This window comes from Telmatherina bonti (assembly GCF_933228915.1).
Source record: "Telmatherina bonti genome assembly, chromosome: 16".
Taxonomy (NCBI): domain Eukaryota; kingdom Metazoa; phylum Chordata; class Actinopteri; order Atheriniformes; family Telmatherinidae; genus Telmatherina; species Telmatherina bonti.
This window is the reverse complement of record NC_136614.1, coordinates 10,816,622-10,834,742: the sequence shown is the minus strand read 5'-3', so window position 1 is coordinate 10,834,742 and position 18,121 is coordinate 10,816,622. Positions and strand designations below refer to the sequence as shown.

Here is an 18,121-nt window from a genome sequence, read left to right as displayed (position 1 = left end):
ATCTGGTCGTGACCTCCAGCTCTCGCTTGAGCGATTCGCGGCCGAGTGTGAAGCGGCTGGGATGACAATCAGCACCTCCAAATCTGAGACCATGGTCCTCAGCCGGAATAGGGTGGATTGCCCTCTCCGGGTCGGGAGTGAGGTCCTGCCTCAAGTGGAGGAGTTTAAATATCTCGGGGTCTGGTTCACGAGTGAGGGAAGGATGGAGCGCGAGATCAACAGACGGATCGGTGTGGCGTCTGCAGTAATGCGGACTCTGCGCCGGTCTGTCGTGGTGAAGAAGGAGCTGAGCCAGAAGGCGAAGCTCTCGATTTACCAGTCGATCTACGTTCCTACCCTCACCTATGGTCATGAGCTGTGGGTCGTGACTGAAAGAATGAGATCTCGTATACAGGCGGTTGAAATGAGTTTCCTCCGCAGGGTGGCCGGGCTCACCCTTAGAGATAGGGTGAAGAGCTCGGTCATCTGGGAGGGGCTCAGAGTAGAGCCGCTGCTCCTCCGCATCGAGAGGAACCAGTGGCTCGGGCATCTGGTCAGGATGCCTCCTGGACGCCTCCCTGGTGAGGTGTTCCAGGCACGTCCCTCTGGGAGGAGACCCCGGGGAAGACCCAGGACACGCTGGTGGGATTATATCTCTCTGCTGGCCTGGGAACGCCTCGGGATCCCCCCCACAGCGTTGGCAAATGTGGCTGGGGAGAGGGAAGTCTGGGCTTCCCTGCTTAGGCTGCTGCCCCCGCGACCCGGCCCCGGATAAGCGGCAGAAGATGAAGATGAAGATCATATCTATCTGTGGACTCAACCCTGCAAGGCAAGTTGCAAAGGAGCAAGTGAAAGCAATATTTTCATTTCTCCCTCAGGAATTACATAGAAATGTTACTGTATATTGTCCCCTCAACAAATGAAATGGGATTTTCAATGGTTAGCCAAATCCTCAACCCCACATTCCGCTATCTTTGATGACAGCATGTCCTCTTCAAATTAAAAATGTTCATGTATATTGTAAATAATTATCTGGTCTTCACTGGGTGTTAAGATAAAGTATCTACAAGCCCTAGGTTAACAAGATCACATTATGTATTAATGTGTAGTAATCATAATGGCATCCTGAGTTTAGTCCACTTTTGGAAGCTACAGCCTTACAAAAAAGATTTTGGAAATTAATGATTTTTAAGTTGCAAATAAAGGCTGCATGGTTATGTGGCGGGTGATCAACAGTGGCAATGGTGCAAATCCATGAAGGATTACAAGGTCTTTTGCAAAAAAAAACCCAGCATGACTTGTAAATATTCCAATCTAGTTTGAAAGTTTATAAACAGTAAAATGCCTTGGGCAAACATGTATTTTTCAACCATTATAGAAGAAATAAGATACTCTGTTGACAAATGATTAAACGAATTAACACAAACTACCATCGGCTGCCTGTTCACCCCCTGAATCACAGCTCATCATTAAGCCAGAGATTAGTGCAGGCTGCATAGATAGACTGGCTGATGGTTTTGGTTTTGTTTACAAGGTTCTGTAATTTTAATACAGTATATTAATACAGTATATTACAATGTATGGCACTTAACAAAACAATTTATTTTTTAGTTTCCAGTTACACAATTGTGAATAAAACTGATGGTTTACAGACAAAAAGAAAGACCAAACAAAAAAACAAATTTAGCAATGAAATTGGTGAAAAGTTACAGTAAACGAAAATGAAATGTAAATAAAATTATCTAAAATAAAATTACATAGTAAGTTGCAATACATACAATTATATACATTAAACACGGGAGAATTATGTTCCATCGTTGTGGTTAAATGTGTTCCTGCTCAGTTACCATGGTAACTGTTGCTGGAGAACAATTCTAACAATTCAATCCATTAAAATGAAATATCTGCATTTTTTATTGTTTCTAAAGTTATTATAAACCTTCATATTTTAATCAAACCTTGGATATAAAAATGGTACCTTCTTTAATTTTAGGCAAAAAACCCCCCAAAAACCATCAATTATAAAAGCAATTATAAGTTGAAACAATACTTCGTATAGCTCAGACCCTAATTAAAGCGGCAAGAAGCGTTGGAGGCCCTCAAACCTATGGCATGGCTCGGCCTATGTGGCCACCGCCTCCGCTGGTGACCTCCCGTCCATGCTCGTCTTGCCCTCACCTGAATACAGACTGCACACAAGGTCATTAGGCTTTACAACAAGGGACTTCCTGTCTCCAGGGGACGGGGCTAATTTGAACTCTATTGATTGAGAAACACATGTTCAGCACGGGACTAGTTTCATATTCATGAAATTTGGTGCAGTTATGTTTTATGTGGGAGTTATATAACTTTGTTTATCACTAGGAGACATCAAACTTTGAGGCCCCACCCCTCCTCCATGCCTTGGATTCTGGAAACGTTCAACACAACTTTTAATGAAACATGCTTCCTGAGTATCCTGATCAATGTTGGTGTCAATTGGATAAAAGTCCTAGGATGAGTTCGATTAAATGCGAGGTGAGTAAAACTACAAAATGGCAACTTTGACCTAAACTGTTCATCTTCCTGATGACTTTTCTCAATGACATTTGGAGGATTTTGTGTTCACTCTGTCATGTAGAATATGTGTTGAAATTTTCATTAAGATTGATGACATGCAAAGGTGGGGCACCAAAAATAGGTGGCACTCTCGCTCAATGTTGCATGAGCCGTCCCAAGTACCCCAACTACAATTTTTTTTTACAATCCAATGGAGGAGCAGGCAAAATTTGGTGAGTTTTTTCGAGTAATTTTTGGCCTGATATTGCTATTGTTGCAGCATGCAAAGCATGGCCCCGGCCCAGGACGTAGCTATTCACTTATTCATCTTTATTGTATTGTCTTATTTCTTTGTTTGCTACTGTATGATGTAAAAGTATTGACCTGGATACGTTTATTTCTGTTCTAAGAGTGGTTGTGAAGTGCTCTAACAGCTAAATATGTATCGATAACATTTTATTGTGGATTATATGTCCATTTAAAAAAAACCACACCTACAAGTCAACCCAAATTATTTCTATGTTTAAAGTAAGATACAACCCAGACCAAAAAGGAACTTGTCATCCTTGTGCATTCTGACAGATGCTCCCTTGTGGCCACAATTAAATTTGTAAAGTGCAACATCCTAACCAGCCAACAAAACAATCGGCCTTCGCACGGCCTTCGGTGATAGAACCTCATTTATGTATAATAAAGAACAAAGTGGTCAGTTAAGATTTAACCAATACAAAGTGAAACCTACTGGAGATTCAGACAGAGACAAACTGTGACAGATCTTTGTTAAAGTCAGTCTTAAATGAGTCTGGATCAATAAAGGCTGGATGGAACTTCTTTAGGCTAAAATAGGAGACAGTGAAAGTTGAACTTTTTGGTTCTCTTTCAAAACCCTTGTGCAGTTCAAACCAGCACAAAACTTCTATATACACAACACATTGTTGACAGATTTGTACCAAAATCTTGCATCTGTACAGTTTTTATTTTGTGTGGACATGCATGTGAATTTTTAAAGTTGTAAGCCATCTAAATGATTTACCACAAACCTCACAGAAAAATGGTCTTGCTCCTGTGTGGATTATAATGTGTTTGTTTAAGTTTGTCTTTAGACTAAATCTTTGTCCACATTTATCACAGCTGAATGGTTTGTCTCCTTTGTGGATCATCATGTGGTGGTTTAAGTTTGCCTTTTGACTAAAACTTTGTCCACAGTCATCACAGCTGAATGGTTTGTCTCCTGTGTGGATTCTTATGTGTTGGTTTAAGTATATCTTTTGACTAAATTTTTGTCCACATTCACCACAACTGAATGGTTTGTCTCCTGTGTGGATTGTCATGTGTCGGTTTAAGTGTGAGTTTCGACTAAATCTTTGTCCACATTCATCACAGCTGAATGGTTTGTCTCCTGTGTGGATTCTCATGTGTCGGTTTAAGTGTGCATTTTGACTAAAACTTTGTCCACAGTCATCACAGCTGAATGGTTTGTCTCCTGTGTGGGTTCTTATGTGTTGCTTTAAAGTTGTCTTTAGACTAAATCTTTGTCCACATTCATCACAGCTAAATGGTTTTTCTGCTGTGTGGATTGTCACGTGTCGGTGTAAGCTTCCCTTTTGACGAAATCTTTGTCCACATTCACCACAGCTGAAGGGTTTTTCTCCTGTGTGGATTCTTATGTGTTGGATTAAGCCTGCCCTTTGACAAAATCTTTGTCCACATTCATCACAGCTGAATGGCTTGTCTCCTGTGTGGATTTTCATGTGTCGGTTTAAGTTAGGCTTTTGTCTAAAATTTTGTCCACATTCATCACAGCTGAATGGTTTCTCTCCTGTGTGGATTCTCATGTGTTGGTTTAAAGTCATCTTGTGACTAAATCTTTGTCCACATTCAACACACCTGAATGGTTTCTCTCCTGTGTGGATTCTCATGTGTTGGTTAAAAGTTATCTTGTTACTAAAACCTTTTCCACATTCATCACAGCTGAATGGTTTCTCTCCTGTGTGGATTCTCATATGTGTCTTAAGATTTGCTTCATGAAGACAGATTTTACCACAAATCTCACATCTGACATTTCTTTTAACTGCTCTCCATCCTGGCTGGACCACAGTTCTTCTGGTTCCACTTTCATGAGATGGAACACAAGGTCCTGCTTGTCCAGACTCCATTGATTCTTTTGTAATCACCAACAGCTGCTGCACATCTGCATGGATCACTGAAATAAAACATAAAAAGATAACATTGGATTTCAAAATCACACATACGATTAAAATCCCATTTCCTCTCCCTCAGGGCTTTTTCAATGTAACATCTTGATCCAAGTTGCTTTACAGAGATGTTAAAACTTCAAAAAAATGAGGAGCATATTTTAAAACTAAACCAAGAGAGAAACGAAAAATAACATTAGATAAAAACAACTAAAATCATGATCAATTCAGACAGATTTGGAATAAAAAAATATATACTAAAATCATTTAAAATGAAAATGACTGAAATGCAGCTGAGAACAGGTGACTCTTAAACCTGGATTTAAATGAACCGAATGTTTCAGCTGATCTGGGGCTTTCTGGGAGTTTGTTCCAGACAAGTAGAGCATGGAAACTGAATGAACCTTTTCTATATATTGTTTTGACTCTAGGAACTGATAAAAGACCTGATCCAGATGACTTGAGGCGTCTATTAGGTTCATAATTGGACAAGAGATCACTCTATTCAGGGCCTTATAGACCAGCAACAGAGTTTTAAAATCCATTGTGTAACGGACAGGCATCCAGTGTAAAGACCTCAGAATTGGACTGTTCACTTTCTTGGTTTTATTGAGGACTCTAACAGCAAGGTTCTGTATTACCTGCGGGTATCCAAATGATTTCTTTGGAAAAAACGCTGTTACAGTTATCCAGCATCAAGCTGACTAAAGATGAAAGCCTGGACTAGTTTTTCCAGGTCCTGCTGTGACATCTGATCTTTTAACACTGATATATACTTAAGGTGATAGTCAGCTGACTTTGTTATTACCTTGGTCCGAGTCCATCACTGCACCCAGATTTGTGGCCTGGCTGGTGGTTTTGAGGTATATAGAATGAAGCTCAGTTGTGACAGTTTTTTTCTTCTTGGGATCTGGACGTGCTGACGTTGCGGTAACGTATTGTGTCATTTCCTGTTTCCCTAGCGTGTGTCACTGCGGATTGCTACGAGCCGTTGGCTCCTTTAACTTCTTTCTAACTTCTATTTATTGTTAACCAACCACTCACTTTAGCGCACAATATCTTCCCAAACCACTGTTCTATATATTGCATTTAATTTTGGGATCTTTGGCTTTTTGTTTACTGACTTAAACAGCTCAAGCACTCGGTTTTAGCATGGCTGCTAGCTCTCTTCCCACACCCCGGTCCCCTGCCTTTTCTTGCTCGGTGTGTCTGATGTTTAGCTACTCCTCCGCCTCCTTTAGTGATAACGGTAGGTGTATTAAGTGTAGCAGCTTGGCAGCTTTGGAGGCGAGGCTCTGTGAGTTAGAAGCCCAGCTCCGCGCTCAGTTAGGGAAGCAGTTAGTCAGCAAGCCCCCATTAGCCAGTGCGGAGCTACCAGCCAGGGCAGCCATCCCGAGCCGTCCCTCAGCAGTTCCCGCGCAGCCGGGAGCCGAGGCGGGTTGGACGATGGTCAGGCGGAAGCGTAGCCCCAAACCAAAACCCACTGGCCACCACCGACCTGTTCACGTTTCTAACAGATTTTCCCCGCTCGGCGACACACCCGCTGAGGCAGAAACCCTGATTATAGGTAGTTCCATAGTCAGAAACGTGGCTCTAGAGACACCGGGGACCATAGTCAAATGCATGCCTGGGGCCAGAGCGGGCGACGTCGAATCGTATTTGAAACTGCTGGCTAAGGCTAAACGTAAATACCGTAAGATTGTAATTCACGTCGGCGGTAACGACACCCGGTTACGCCAATCGGAGGTCACTAAAATTAATGTTGCTTCGGTGTGTAACTTTGCCAAGAGCATGTCAGACTCCGTAGTTTTCTCTGGTCCCTTGCCAAATTTAATCAGTGATGACATGTTTAGCCGCATGTCATCCTTCAACCGCTGGTTGTCTAGGTGGTGTCCCGATAAAAACGTGGGTTTTATAGATAATTGGAGCGCTTTTTGGGGAAAGCCTGGTCTTATTAGGAGAGATGGCATCCATCCCACGTTGGATGGAGCCACTCTCTTATCTAGCAATATGGACTCTTTTATTAGTCAGCTAAATTGACAACTCAGGGTTGGGACCAGGAGGCAGAATTGTAGTCCTACACACTTTTCTGCAGCTTCCCGCCTGCCGCCGCCCACCCAAAACCCCATTCTGACCTTATACAACTCCCCAGCAGTAAGAATTAAACAACACAAAAACACTTCTGGGGTTAATCGTGAAAACCTCATAAAAATAAAAACAATGGATCTAATAAAATCTGAAAATAAGACAATAAAGTGTGGCCTACTGAATATTAGATCCCTCCCAAATAAGTCTTTATTAGTCAATGACTTGATAGGTGATCACCACATTGATTTTTTTCTGTCTTACGGAAACCTGGTTACAGCAAGAGGATTATGTTAGTATTAATGAAGCTACGCCAGCTAACTATTTAAACTTTCACATTCCTAGAACTACAGGCAGAGGAGGAGGTGTTGCAGCTATCTTTAAGTCAGAATTTTTAATTAATCCTAAGCACAAAACTAACTATAAAACCTTTGAATTCCTGACATTAAATTTATCTCATCCAAAATGGAATTCAGAGAAACCGCTCCTTTTAGCATTAGTGTATCACCCACCTGGACCTTACTCCGAGTTTCTGACCAAATTCTCTGATCTCTGTCTGAGTTAGTGCTGACTACTGATAAGGTCATTGTACTAGGTGATTTTAATATTCATGTTGACGATGAAAATGATAGTTTAAACATTTCCTTTAGCTCTATTCTAAACTCAATTGGGTTTTCACAAAATGTCAATGGAGCCACTCACTCTCATGGCCATGCTCTTGATCTTGTTCTAACATCTGGTATTGAGACTGATAAGCTCAAAGTATTTCCTCAAAACCCTGTCTTGTCCGATCACTTCTTATTAACCTTTGAATTCACTTTATTTGATTACTCACCGACCAAAAATAAATTCTACTATAGTAGATGTTTATCAGACAATAATATTACAAAATTTAAACAATCAATTGAATCAATTTTTTCACATCTACCATGTGTTAGCATGACTGAGAGTCCCCCTTTAAGCCTTACTCCTGCTCAGATTGATCAACATGCTGATACTATAACAGCTTCAATGCGTACAACCTTGGATAATGTTGCTCCCCTAAAGAAGAAGAAATTAGGTAAGATTATGAAGGCTCCCTGGTTTAATTCCCAGCTTCGAGCTCTAAAACAGGCATCAAGGCGTTTGGAAAACAGATGGCGTTCATCAGGACTAGAGGAGTCTCACTTAACCTGGAAAGAAAGTTTAATCGTATACAAAAAAGCCTTATGTACGGCAAGAACAGCTTATTATTCATCATTGATAGAGGAAAACAAAAACAACCCTCGGTTTCTTTTCAGCACTGTAGCTAGGCTTACTAGGAGCCGGAGCGCTGTGGAGCCATGTATTCCTTTCTCACTTAGCTGTGATGATTTCATGTATTTTTTCAGGAATAAAATTGACACTATTAGAGATCAAATTCACAATACTCTTCCTTCTACCTATAATGTTGAGCCTGTTGTGGTCTCTGAAGCATCCTTAGAACCAGGATCTGACTTGTGTCTAAATAGTTTCTGTCCTGTCCAACCCTCTGAATTAACTAAAATAATAGCTTCATCTAAACCATCCACCTGTATCTTAGACCCTCTCCCAACGAGCCTCTTTAAGGACATTTTCCCTTTAATTAATACATCACTACTAAGTCTTATCAATATGTCTTTAGTGACAGGATATGTACCACAATCATTTAAAACTACTGTAATCAAGCCTTTACTTTAAAAGCAATCTCTGGATCCAGAGGTGATAGCAAATTATAGACCTATATCTAACCTCCCGTTTATGTCCAAAATTCTGGAGAAAATAGTTTCAGCTCAGCTACATGCCCACCTAAGCAGAAATAATTTATGCAAAGAGTTTCAGTCAGGATTTAGAACTCATCATAGCACTGAGACAGCATTGGTGAAAGTTACTAATGACCTTCTTATGGCCTCAGACAAAGGACTTGTGTCCGTACTTATCTTGCTTGATCTTAGTGCTGCATTTGATACAGTCGATCATAACATTCTGTTACAAAGACTAGAACAGGTGATTGGAATTACACAGCGTTAAGCTGGTTTAAATCATATTTATCTGATAGACTTCAGTTCGTTCATGTAAATGACAAGTCCTCCTCCCAAACTACAGTAAGTCATTTGAGTTCCTCAAGGTTCTGTACTTGGACCAGTACTCTTCACGCTATATATGCTCCCTTTAGGCAAAAATATTAGACAGCATGGAATAAACTTTCACTGTTATGCAGATGATACTCAAATATACTTATCCTTTAAACCAGATTAAACAAATCAGCCCAATAGGTTACAAAATTGTCTCAGACATAAAGAGCTAAATTTTCCAGTTTTGTAATGAACCTGGATGGCATTACTTTAGCTTCCAGTGCTACAGTGAGAAACCTTGGAGTAATATTTGACCCTGACCTGTTCTTTGGTCCACATATTAAGCAGGTTACTAAAACAGCCTTCTTTCATTTACGTAATATAGCCAAAATTAGGGACATTCTGTCTCAGAGTGATGCAGAAAAACTGGTTCACGCTTTTGTTACTTCGAGACTAGATTACTGTAACTCTCTATTACTGGGCTGTCCTAAATATGCCCTGAAAACCCTTCAGCTGATCCAGAATTCTGCAGCCAGAGTCCTGACCAGAACCAGCATGAGAGATCATATTTCTCCAGTTTTAGCCTCTCTTCATTGGCTGCCTGTTGAATCTAGAATAGAATTTAAAATCCTTCTCCTTACATATAAAGCCCTCCACAGCCAGGCACCACTATATATCAAAGATCTCATTGTTCCTTATATACCAAGCAGAGTACTTCGTTCGCAGACTGCAGGCTTACTTGTGGTTCCTAGAGTCTCAAAGAGCCGAGCAGGAGGCAGAGCCTTTGGTTATCAGGCCCCTCTCTTATGGAATAAGCTCCCAGTTAGTGTTAGGGAAGCAGACACCCTCCCCACCTTTAAGACTAGGCTGAAGACTTATCTTTTTGATAAGTCCTATAGCTAGGGATGGTTAGCATCCCTTAGTTATGCTGCTATAGGTTTAGACTGCTGAGGGACATTTCCTGATACACTGAGCTTCTTTCTTTTTCTCTTTATCTCTTTCTTTTACCCCCCCATAACAGTGTTGCATCATTAACATGTATGTCTCCTGTCTCAGCAGGTCTCCCTGGCCGGGAGTAGCAGTTCCTGTTGTCTGTTGTCTTTCTGTCCTCTTCCCCCCACACAGCAGAGGCAGATGGCTGCCTGTCCTGAGCCGGGTTCTGCCGGAGGTTTCCTTCCTGTTAAAAGGGAGTTTTTTTCCTTCCCACTGTTGCCAGTGTGCTTGCTCAGGATGGGAGATTGAGTTGGACTCAACTCAATCTGTTGGTTTCCTTATATAGGCTATTATGAATTGGCCTTCATTATGTTTTCCTCTCTGTCTGTAAAGCGTCTTGAGATGGCATTGCCGTGATTTGACGCTATATAAATAAAGTTGAATTGAATTGAATTGAATTGAATTGTGACCTTTAAATTGTTTTGCTTTGGCTCTAAAGACAGTAACCTCAGTTTTGTTTCTGTTTACGTGAAGAAAGTTAAGGCACATCCATGTATGAATCTCAAGCATTTGCCAAGATCCTGTACATGGCCTTGGTCTTCTGGTGACATGGAAATATAAATCTGTGTCATCTGCGTAGCTATTGGAACTAATGTTGTTATTCTGTATTACCTGTGTCAGTGGAAGCATGTAGATGCTAAACAAGGGCTCCAAGTATGTTTTGAACCATTATTGTACAGTGCCAGAGAACCCCACCCAGCTCCCCAGTCATTGGAGTAATATGTCGTGGTCAACTCTCAAATGAAGCACTCAGATCCAGTAAAACTAAAAGATATTTTTCCACTGTATGTCATTAATAACTTAGCTCAGAGCAGTCCCAGTGCCGTGGTGCTGTCTTAAACCGGACTAGAAGACATAACTGTTGTATTTTGTTAAATCATTTAGCTGATTGAGAAATGGCTTTTTCAATGAACTAACTCAAAAATAGATTATTTGAAATTGGCCTGTGGTTGTTCTTTTGTGTTGTCTGAATAGCCCATTTTCAGTACAGGCTTAAACACAGCTGTTTTGACAAACCTGTAGGCGAGGATGTCCCAACAGCAAGAGGAGTTGCTTAGCTGACTAAAGATATCCCCAAGATCTTTGTTGTTGATGGGATAGAAATGTGTCATGATGGTTTTCAGGAAACTGTATTTCCTGAACTTGATAATGATTAATTTAGCACTTGTCTAATATTCTGGATTTTGTCTGTGAAGAACTTGACAAACTCATTGGAGGCCTTGGTGGAATAAAGTTCAGGCGCTACTGATACAGAAGGGTTTGTCAGCCTGTCGACTGTAGCGAATAAAGCCAAAGCTTTATGACAGTTTTTTGTAATGTCAGAAAAATCTGACTTATTGTATTTTTCAGTTGTAAATTATCAGAGTGCAGTTTATACATTTCATCATGAACCTGCAGATTTTCTTTATCTATCTGCATTCAGCTTTCTGACACTATTTACATTTTTCACCAGCGTGACATTTCTTCATCAAGACTTTTTTTCTTCCAGACACAAACTTAACCTCCGTGGGAGCAATAGCATCCATAACATCTGACATTGTAGCATTGAAACTAGTGTAATGAATAGAGCGTTAGGCCACTCAGCTGGCTGAGGGGAAAGATTCAGCTTTTAACGTGCTTCTAAAAAAGTCCAGAGTCGTTCTCAATGTTGGGTGAGATTCCCATTTATTCTCCATGCTGCTGATAATAATTTGACTGATTACATTTTACCAAAATCGAAAGGGTGCAAATAACAAAAAATGTGAGAGCAGTTAAAATTGTGTCATCCTCCCGCACCCAAGCTAATTAAGAAACCCTGCAACACCTGTGGCTGCCATTTAATAAACCCGGTGTGCCTCATTACTGCCACCCACTGTGACCATACAAAATAAAAACACAAGTGAAGAAATAAACAACAAATGGCTCCAACAACTCGTTACAAGCTCATTGACTGAACCCTCTGACAGGGTTGGCGTTAACAAAAAGACCTGGTAAAACATCTCACTTGTGTTTTCAGTGATACACCTTTTTGTGATTAATTTTAGGAGAACTATCTGAAACACACATTGAATATATTTCCGTACGCAATCTGACATTGAATACAATGTAAAAAAGGTAACATCATTGTGTCTACAGCCACACAGGTGACATCAAAATGCATCATACACTCAGATAATTTTTTTGTTTAACCAGGATTTAATTTACAGGCCAATATTATATTTGTTAGACATTAGTATCATGTAGCACCACAACTATTCTGAAATAGCGCGCATTTTAGTTTATGTTGTGATGGTATGATTTTTTCGTTTGTTTTCTTTTCCCTTTGAGTTTCAGCAGCTCCAATCCCTTGGCTGTGAACCAGCAGGTGGCCACAGGGTGGAACCAGCTAATTGGACCAGACCAGTTGCAGACCTTTGTTCATTTAGTTAGTTTTTTGTGTGTCATCACCTTTGTCTGCTTTTATTTGGGCTGATCAGCCACTATTTAAGTGTCCTCTTGTATGTCATTTGTTAGGTCAGTTGGTTTCATTTGGTTTCTTGAGTTACTTCTGTTACAAGTTCTTTGATTATAGTTTTGTTAAGTTGACCTCTTTTATGGGCCTGGTTTATTCATTTATGTTAAGATAACTTTTTCTTTTTTGGGGTCATACTAAAAATCTTATTTTTGAACTTTAAACCTGTGCCTGACTGTTCGTCACTGCTCGGCCCATCACAATCATGCTTGTTTGCCCGAAAGATGACTAGAAATCAGTTTACCCTGTTTACCTTGAGAAACAAAAGTTATTGATAAGTTTAAAGAGGTAAAATATACATTGGTCACATGATGAACATGACAGTTTAACCATTGCCTTCAACTCTATCTTAAGTTCAATTGGATTTTCCCAAAATGTCCACAGACCGACTCATTCTCATCATCACACTCTGGATCTTGTTCTGACATATGGCATCAAAAGTGATCAACTAACAGTTTTTCCTCATAACCCTGTTCTGTCTGATAATTTTTTAATAACTTTTGAGTTTACTTGACTACACAAGGGCTGAGAAGAAAATTCATTATAGTCGATGTTTGTCAGATAGTGTTGTTAACAAATTTAAGAAGTCTATTTCAGCAGTATTTCCTCCAATACCATGAAGTAACTTGACAGGAAACACCCAGCCGAGCTTTACTCCAACACAGGTCGATGAATGTGTTGCTAGAATGACAGCTTTAATGCGTTTAACACTAGATAATGTTGCTCCTCTAAAGAAGAAGAGAACCAGTCAGAAGAAGCGGGCCCCATGGTTTAATTCCCAGCTTCAAGCTTTAAAACAGACATCAAGACGTTTGGAAAGAAAATGGCGTTCATCTGGCTTAGAAGAGTGTGACATAGTCTGGAAAGAAAGTTTAATAGTGTACAAAAAAGCCTTGCGTGTGGCTAGAACAGCTTATTATGCATTACGGATAGAGGAGAACAAGAACAACCCCAGGTTTCTTTTCAGCACTGTAACCAGACTGACTAAGAGCCATAGTGCTGTTGAGCCATCTATTCCCCCTTTTTTATATATATATATAAATCCGAATTGTTTGGCTCAGAAAGTTTACTTTGTTTGTGAAAATGTGAATGTGCAAAATTAATTCTGATCAGTGAACTACAAAACAAAGTGCATTGTGGATTCAGCAGAGAATCTCGGCTTGCACTGCAGGTTCACACAACCAAAGCTTCTGCATGCAAGATGAAAGAAAACTGTATAGGAGAAATAATTCGAGGCAAAAGCGTGGAACAATTTGAAAAATTTGAAAATGTGAAAGTTTTTAAAAAAATCTGATCAACCAGCCCACTAAATGAACTGATACAGCTCCATTCATTTTTGCCTCTGGTAAAGCATGAAACATGTTTTTCTTTAAAGGTCAGATTGGTTTGAGAAGTGCAGCATGACTGCAGTCTTGGCCCAGATAGTATATGCATTGCGAGCAAGGATTCCCCCAAGTGGTGGCCAAGGGTGGCCAGTGCCACCTTTAACTAAAAGTTGGCCAGCACACTGTCCACCCCACTGGTCTACCCCGCATGTATTGTATTTTATGCAGTTAACATGGGACGGCATAGTTGTTTCATATTTGTGTGCCCAAGTATTTTAAAAGAAATAAAAGTGTATTTTAATCAGGCACTACTACTACTACTACTAAAAAGTCCTTATAGGCTGGACACCAAAGCACAAAGATCAAAGAGTGATGTTCATTGTGGTAGTGGAATGGATGCGAGCAGCAGGAGCTCAACAAGAGAGAGCTTTGACTGTTGTTATCTCCAAGCTAGCAGTTGTTTTGACTAGTGCTGCCAGGCAAAGGTTCTTTGTGTATGTTTAAAGAACACTGGAGCACTCTGAGCAGGGGCAGAGCTCTCGAGACCTCTCGCCCGCAACATCTGTACATGGTCAATAAATTGAGCAGAAAACAGTTGATTTATAGATTTATTTCTCATCGGATAAATTCCACGACAGGCCGATAGGACTTGTTGAAAGTAAATGGTGGAGGAATTTACCGAGGTAAAGTTAGTTTGATGTTTGATATTCAACAGATATTCGAACACCCAGTCTCCCGACCCGAAGCCACCTCGTCGTGGGGTTAAGATGCACGATGCAACGGCCTTCTCAACTTCATACATTCCATCTATATTTGAACACCCTGTCTCCTCGTAATAAATTGCAGACCCCACGCTGCTTTGTCGTGGGGTTGTGACAGCAAATTTCACCGCAGCGGTATTCACCACCGGCGGATAGTTAGGGACCATCAACAAATTAACGATAGCAGAATTTAAAAATAACTATCTCCGCAACCACAGGGGCTAAGACTTTTTAATATTTTAAACTTCAATAGCTTTTTAGTCTTGCTCAGCTAGTCCTACCACATGTTGCACAGCCTATACTTTATCCATTTTCATCTTGTGGTATTTTATATGAATTTTTCTATATATCAAAGTTCAATAGCTTTTTAGTCATGTGATCTACACACTTCAAACAATACCTAATTGCTCAGCTAGTCCTGCCACATGTTGCACAGCATATACTTTCTACATTTTCATCTTGTGGTATTTTATATGAATTTTTTTATTATTTTTAAGTTCAATAGCTTTTTAGTCATGTGACCTACACACCTCAAATCACTAATTAATTGTTCATCCAGTCCTGCCACATGTTGCACAGCCTATACTTTGTCCATTTTCATCTCCTCTTTTTTTTTTTTAAAATATTAACTATTTCAAATTTTAAAGTTCAATATCTTTTTAATCATGTGACCTACACACCACATTCACTTCCTATTCGCTCATCCAGTCCTCCTACATGTTTTACATTGCACATGAGTTTAAGTTTTCCCTTGCGTGGTGACATTAAGTTCCTAAAGATAGTTTCTGCGGCCGACAATCAGACCACCAGGGTCCCCGCCTTCCACTGCCAACAAGCTCGCGTCACACCCAACCTATACGGCTCCGCCAGTGCATGGTGATGCCAAAGCAGAGTTGGAAGGACATGCTGCCCTGCCATGCTGCATCCAAATATTAAAAAAATCATATAAAATAACGCAAGATGAAAATAAAGAAAATAAAGGCTGTGCTACATGTGGCAGGTCTAGCTGCACCATTTGACATTGTTTGGAGATGTGTAGGTCACATGATTAAAAAGCTATTGAACTTTGAAATTTTTCAAAATTCATAGAAAATACCACAAGAGGATATTAGAGAAAATAAAGGCTGTGCAACATGTGGCAGGACTGGATGAGGAATTAGGCAGTGTTTTGAAGTGTGTACGTCACATGACTAAAAAGCTATTGAACTTTGAAATATTGAAAAATTAATATAAAATACCACAAGATGAAAATGAGGAAAATAAAGGCTGTGCAACATGTGGCAGGACTGGATGGGCAATTAGGCAGTGTTTTGAAGTGTGTAGGTCACATGACTAAAAAGCTATTGAACATTAAAATATTTAAAAAATTCATATAAAATACCACAAGATGAAAATGGATAAAGTATAGGCTGTGCAACATGTGGTAGGACTAGCTGAGCAAGACTAAAAAGCTATTGAAGTTTAAAATATTAAAAAGTCTTAGCCCCTGTGGTTGCGGAGATAGTTATTTTTAAATTCTGCTATTGTTAATTTGTTGATGGTCCCTAACTATCCGCCGGTGATGAATACCGCTGCGGTGAAATTTGCTGTCACAACCCCACGACAAAGCAGCGTGGGGTCTGCAATTTATTACGAGGAGACAGGGTGTTCGAATATAGATGGAATGTATGAAGTTGAGAAGACCGTTGCATCGTGCATCTTAACCCCACGATGAGGTGGCTTCGGGTCGGGAGACTGGGTGTTCGAATATCTGTTGAATATCAAACATCAAACTAACTTTACCTCGGTAAATTCCTCCACCATTTACTTTCAACAAGTCCTATCGGCCTGTCGTGGAATTTATCCGATGAGAAATAAATCTATAAATCAACTGTTTTCTGCTCAATTTATTGACCATGTACAGATGTTGCGGGCGAGAGGTCTCGAGAGCTCTGCCCCTGCTCAGAGTGCTCCAGTGTTCTTTAAACATACACAAACAACCTTTGCCTGGCAACACTAGTCAAAACAACTGCTAGCTTGGAGATAACAACAGTCAAAGCTGAAACAGGCCTTGAACAGAAAACTTACTTTTATGCATGAATCTACTAAAGCAAGCTGACTGAACTACTCTAACTATGCAGAATATATATCTTGTACTACCTAAAAGAAACTTAATCAATGAGTAACATTAAAACTACACTACACGCATAATTCCACCACACGGACATGACGATTTTATTTTAACCCTCTTTAAGGAAACCCTCTTACGTCAATCTTTTTGGGGAAGAAAATCTAAATTTGAATTTAAAAAAAATTGCAACACAAAAAACACACTCCCACACAAGTTGTCCACACTAAGCATCAAACATAACGACCACACAAATTCTTTTAATTAGGCAATTTACTACTTATTAAACCCAACCCATCATCCAATGATATGTAAAGTCTTACCTTCTCTCCCAACAGGGCTTCCTCTGATTTAGAAAAAAGTTTTTATCTGATCCTTTTCTGTGATGTAGTTTCTCCTCAGCGAACTGGTCTCTGCGGAGGAAAGAGACGAACAACAGTCCGTATAAAAGGTATATCGCACTCACCAGATGTAGTTTTAAGCAGGCTATCAATTAAATAATACTGCAGAAAAGACCTTGCAAACAAATGCAGCGGATCCTCGAGATGTTTATTCACTAATCTCCAGTGTCATGGTGTTGTTTGGCTCCACCTCGATCGTATGAACCGGAAGAATTTAGCCCCAGTTTATATATCTATAGATAGATAGATTTATACCGTTTTTACCACTAAGACTGGCTGTGTCACAATATATGGTCACAATTCAGGGTCTGCACATTTCCAAGTATAGACACGAAGTGTTCGTCGTCTGCACACACCGAAGTGCGCGTGCGCTAACTATCGTGAAACGGGAACACAAATTTCCCACAGTGCTTCAGTCCTCCGTTGCCTAGCAACTACATATGCGAAGTTTATCTAATTACTGATTCCATTCTTCCACAAAAAAAAAAAAAAAACCAACAACACGAAAATAGTTTTTTAAATAACAGAAAATGGTGCCAATAATTTCAATTTGGTTTATTTTCATTTGCGTTTGCGATTAAATGACAAACATGAGGAGGAGGCGGACCAGACGAGCTCTCCTCTGGCTGACAGCTCTTCCTGTCAAGCTGACGTTAACTTCAGTAAAAATCATTTTTAAAAAATCCTTGTATATATATATATATATATATATATATATATATATATATATATATATACAGTCGCCTTCATATGTAGTCATACCCTCCATTAAAGGAGAAAAACAGCTGCCTGTGAAATAAGCTGAAATTGATACAAGTAATGATAATTAAACGTTTATGATAATCATTATATTTCTAATTCTAGTTAAATAAAAAAGATTTTTTAAAAAGGAAAAAATATGATAAAATAATATATGCTACATCAGTCATACATTTTTTTAAGGAACAATTATTTGATATTTCCACTTACACTGAGGTGTTTTCTATCCCTCTCAATCAGACTTCTGCACCGGCTGACAGGTATCTTGTCCCATTGTTCATCAATAAAAGCGCTCTAATTTGTTCAGGATCGATTTTTTTCTCCTTTAACTCAATTAAATGACAAAACATAGTCTTATATCACTGAATTATAATTGAGCACATTTTTAATTATTATTCCTTTTTCAGTCTCCAGT

At 39.7% G+C, this 18,121-nt stretch overlaps 1 protein-coding gene across 1 annotated transcript; it reads right to left on the bottom strand.

Annotated features, from left to right (window-relative positions):
* Positions 1–1,694: 1,694 nt before the first annotated feature.
* LOC306767080 (uncharacterized protein) lies at positions 1,695–17,195 on the bottom strand. The gene is made up of 3 exons (XM_079254988.1): positions 17,063–17,195; positions 16,870–16,959; positions 1,695–4,720 (listed from the first exon to the last, which is right to left on the bottom strand). The coding sequence occupies exon 3, from the start codon at positions 4,671–4,673 to the stop codon at positions 3,492–3,494; it is 1,182 nt and encodes a 393-aa protein (XP_079111114.1). The 5' UTR covers positions 4,674–4,720; positions 16,870–16,959; positions 17,063–17,195; the 3' UTR covers positions 1,695–3,491.
* Between the last annotated feature and the right edge of the window lie 926 nt (positions 17,196–18,121).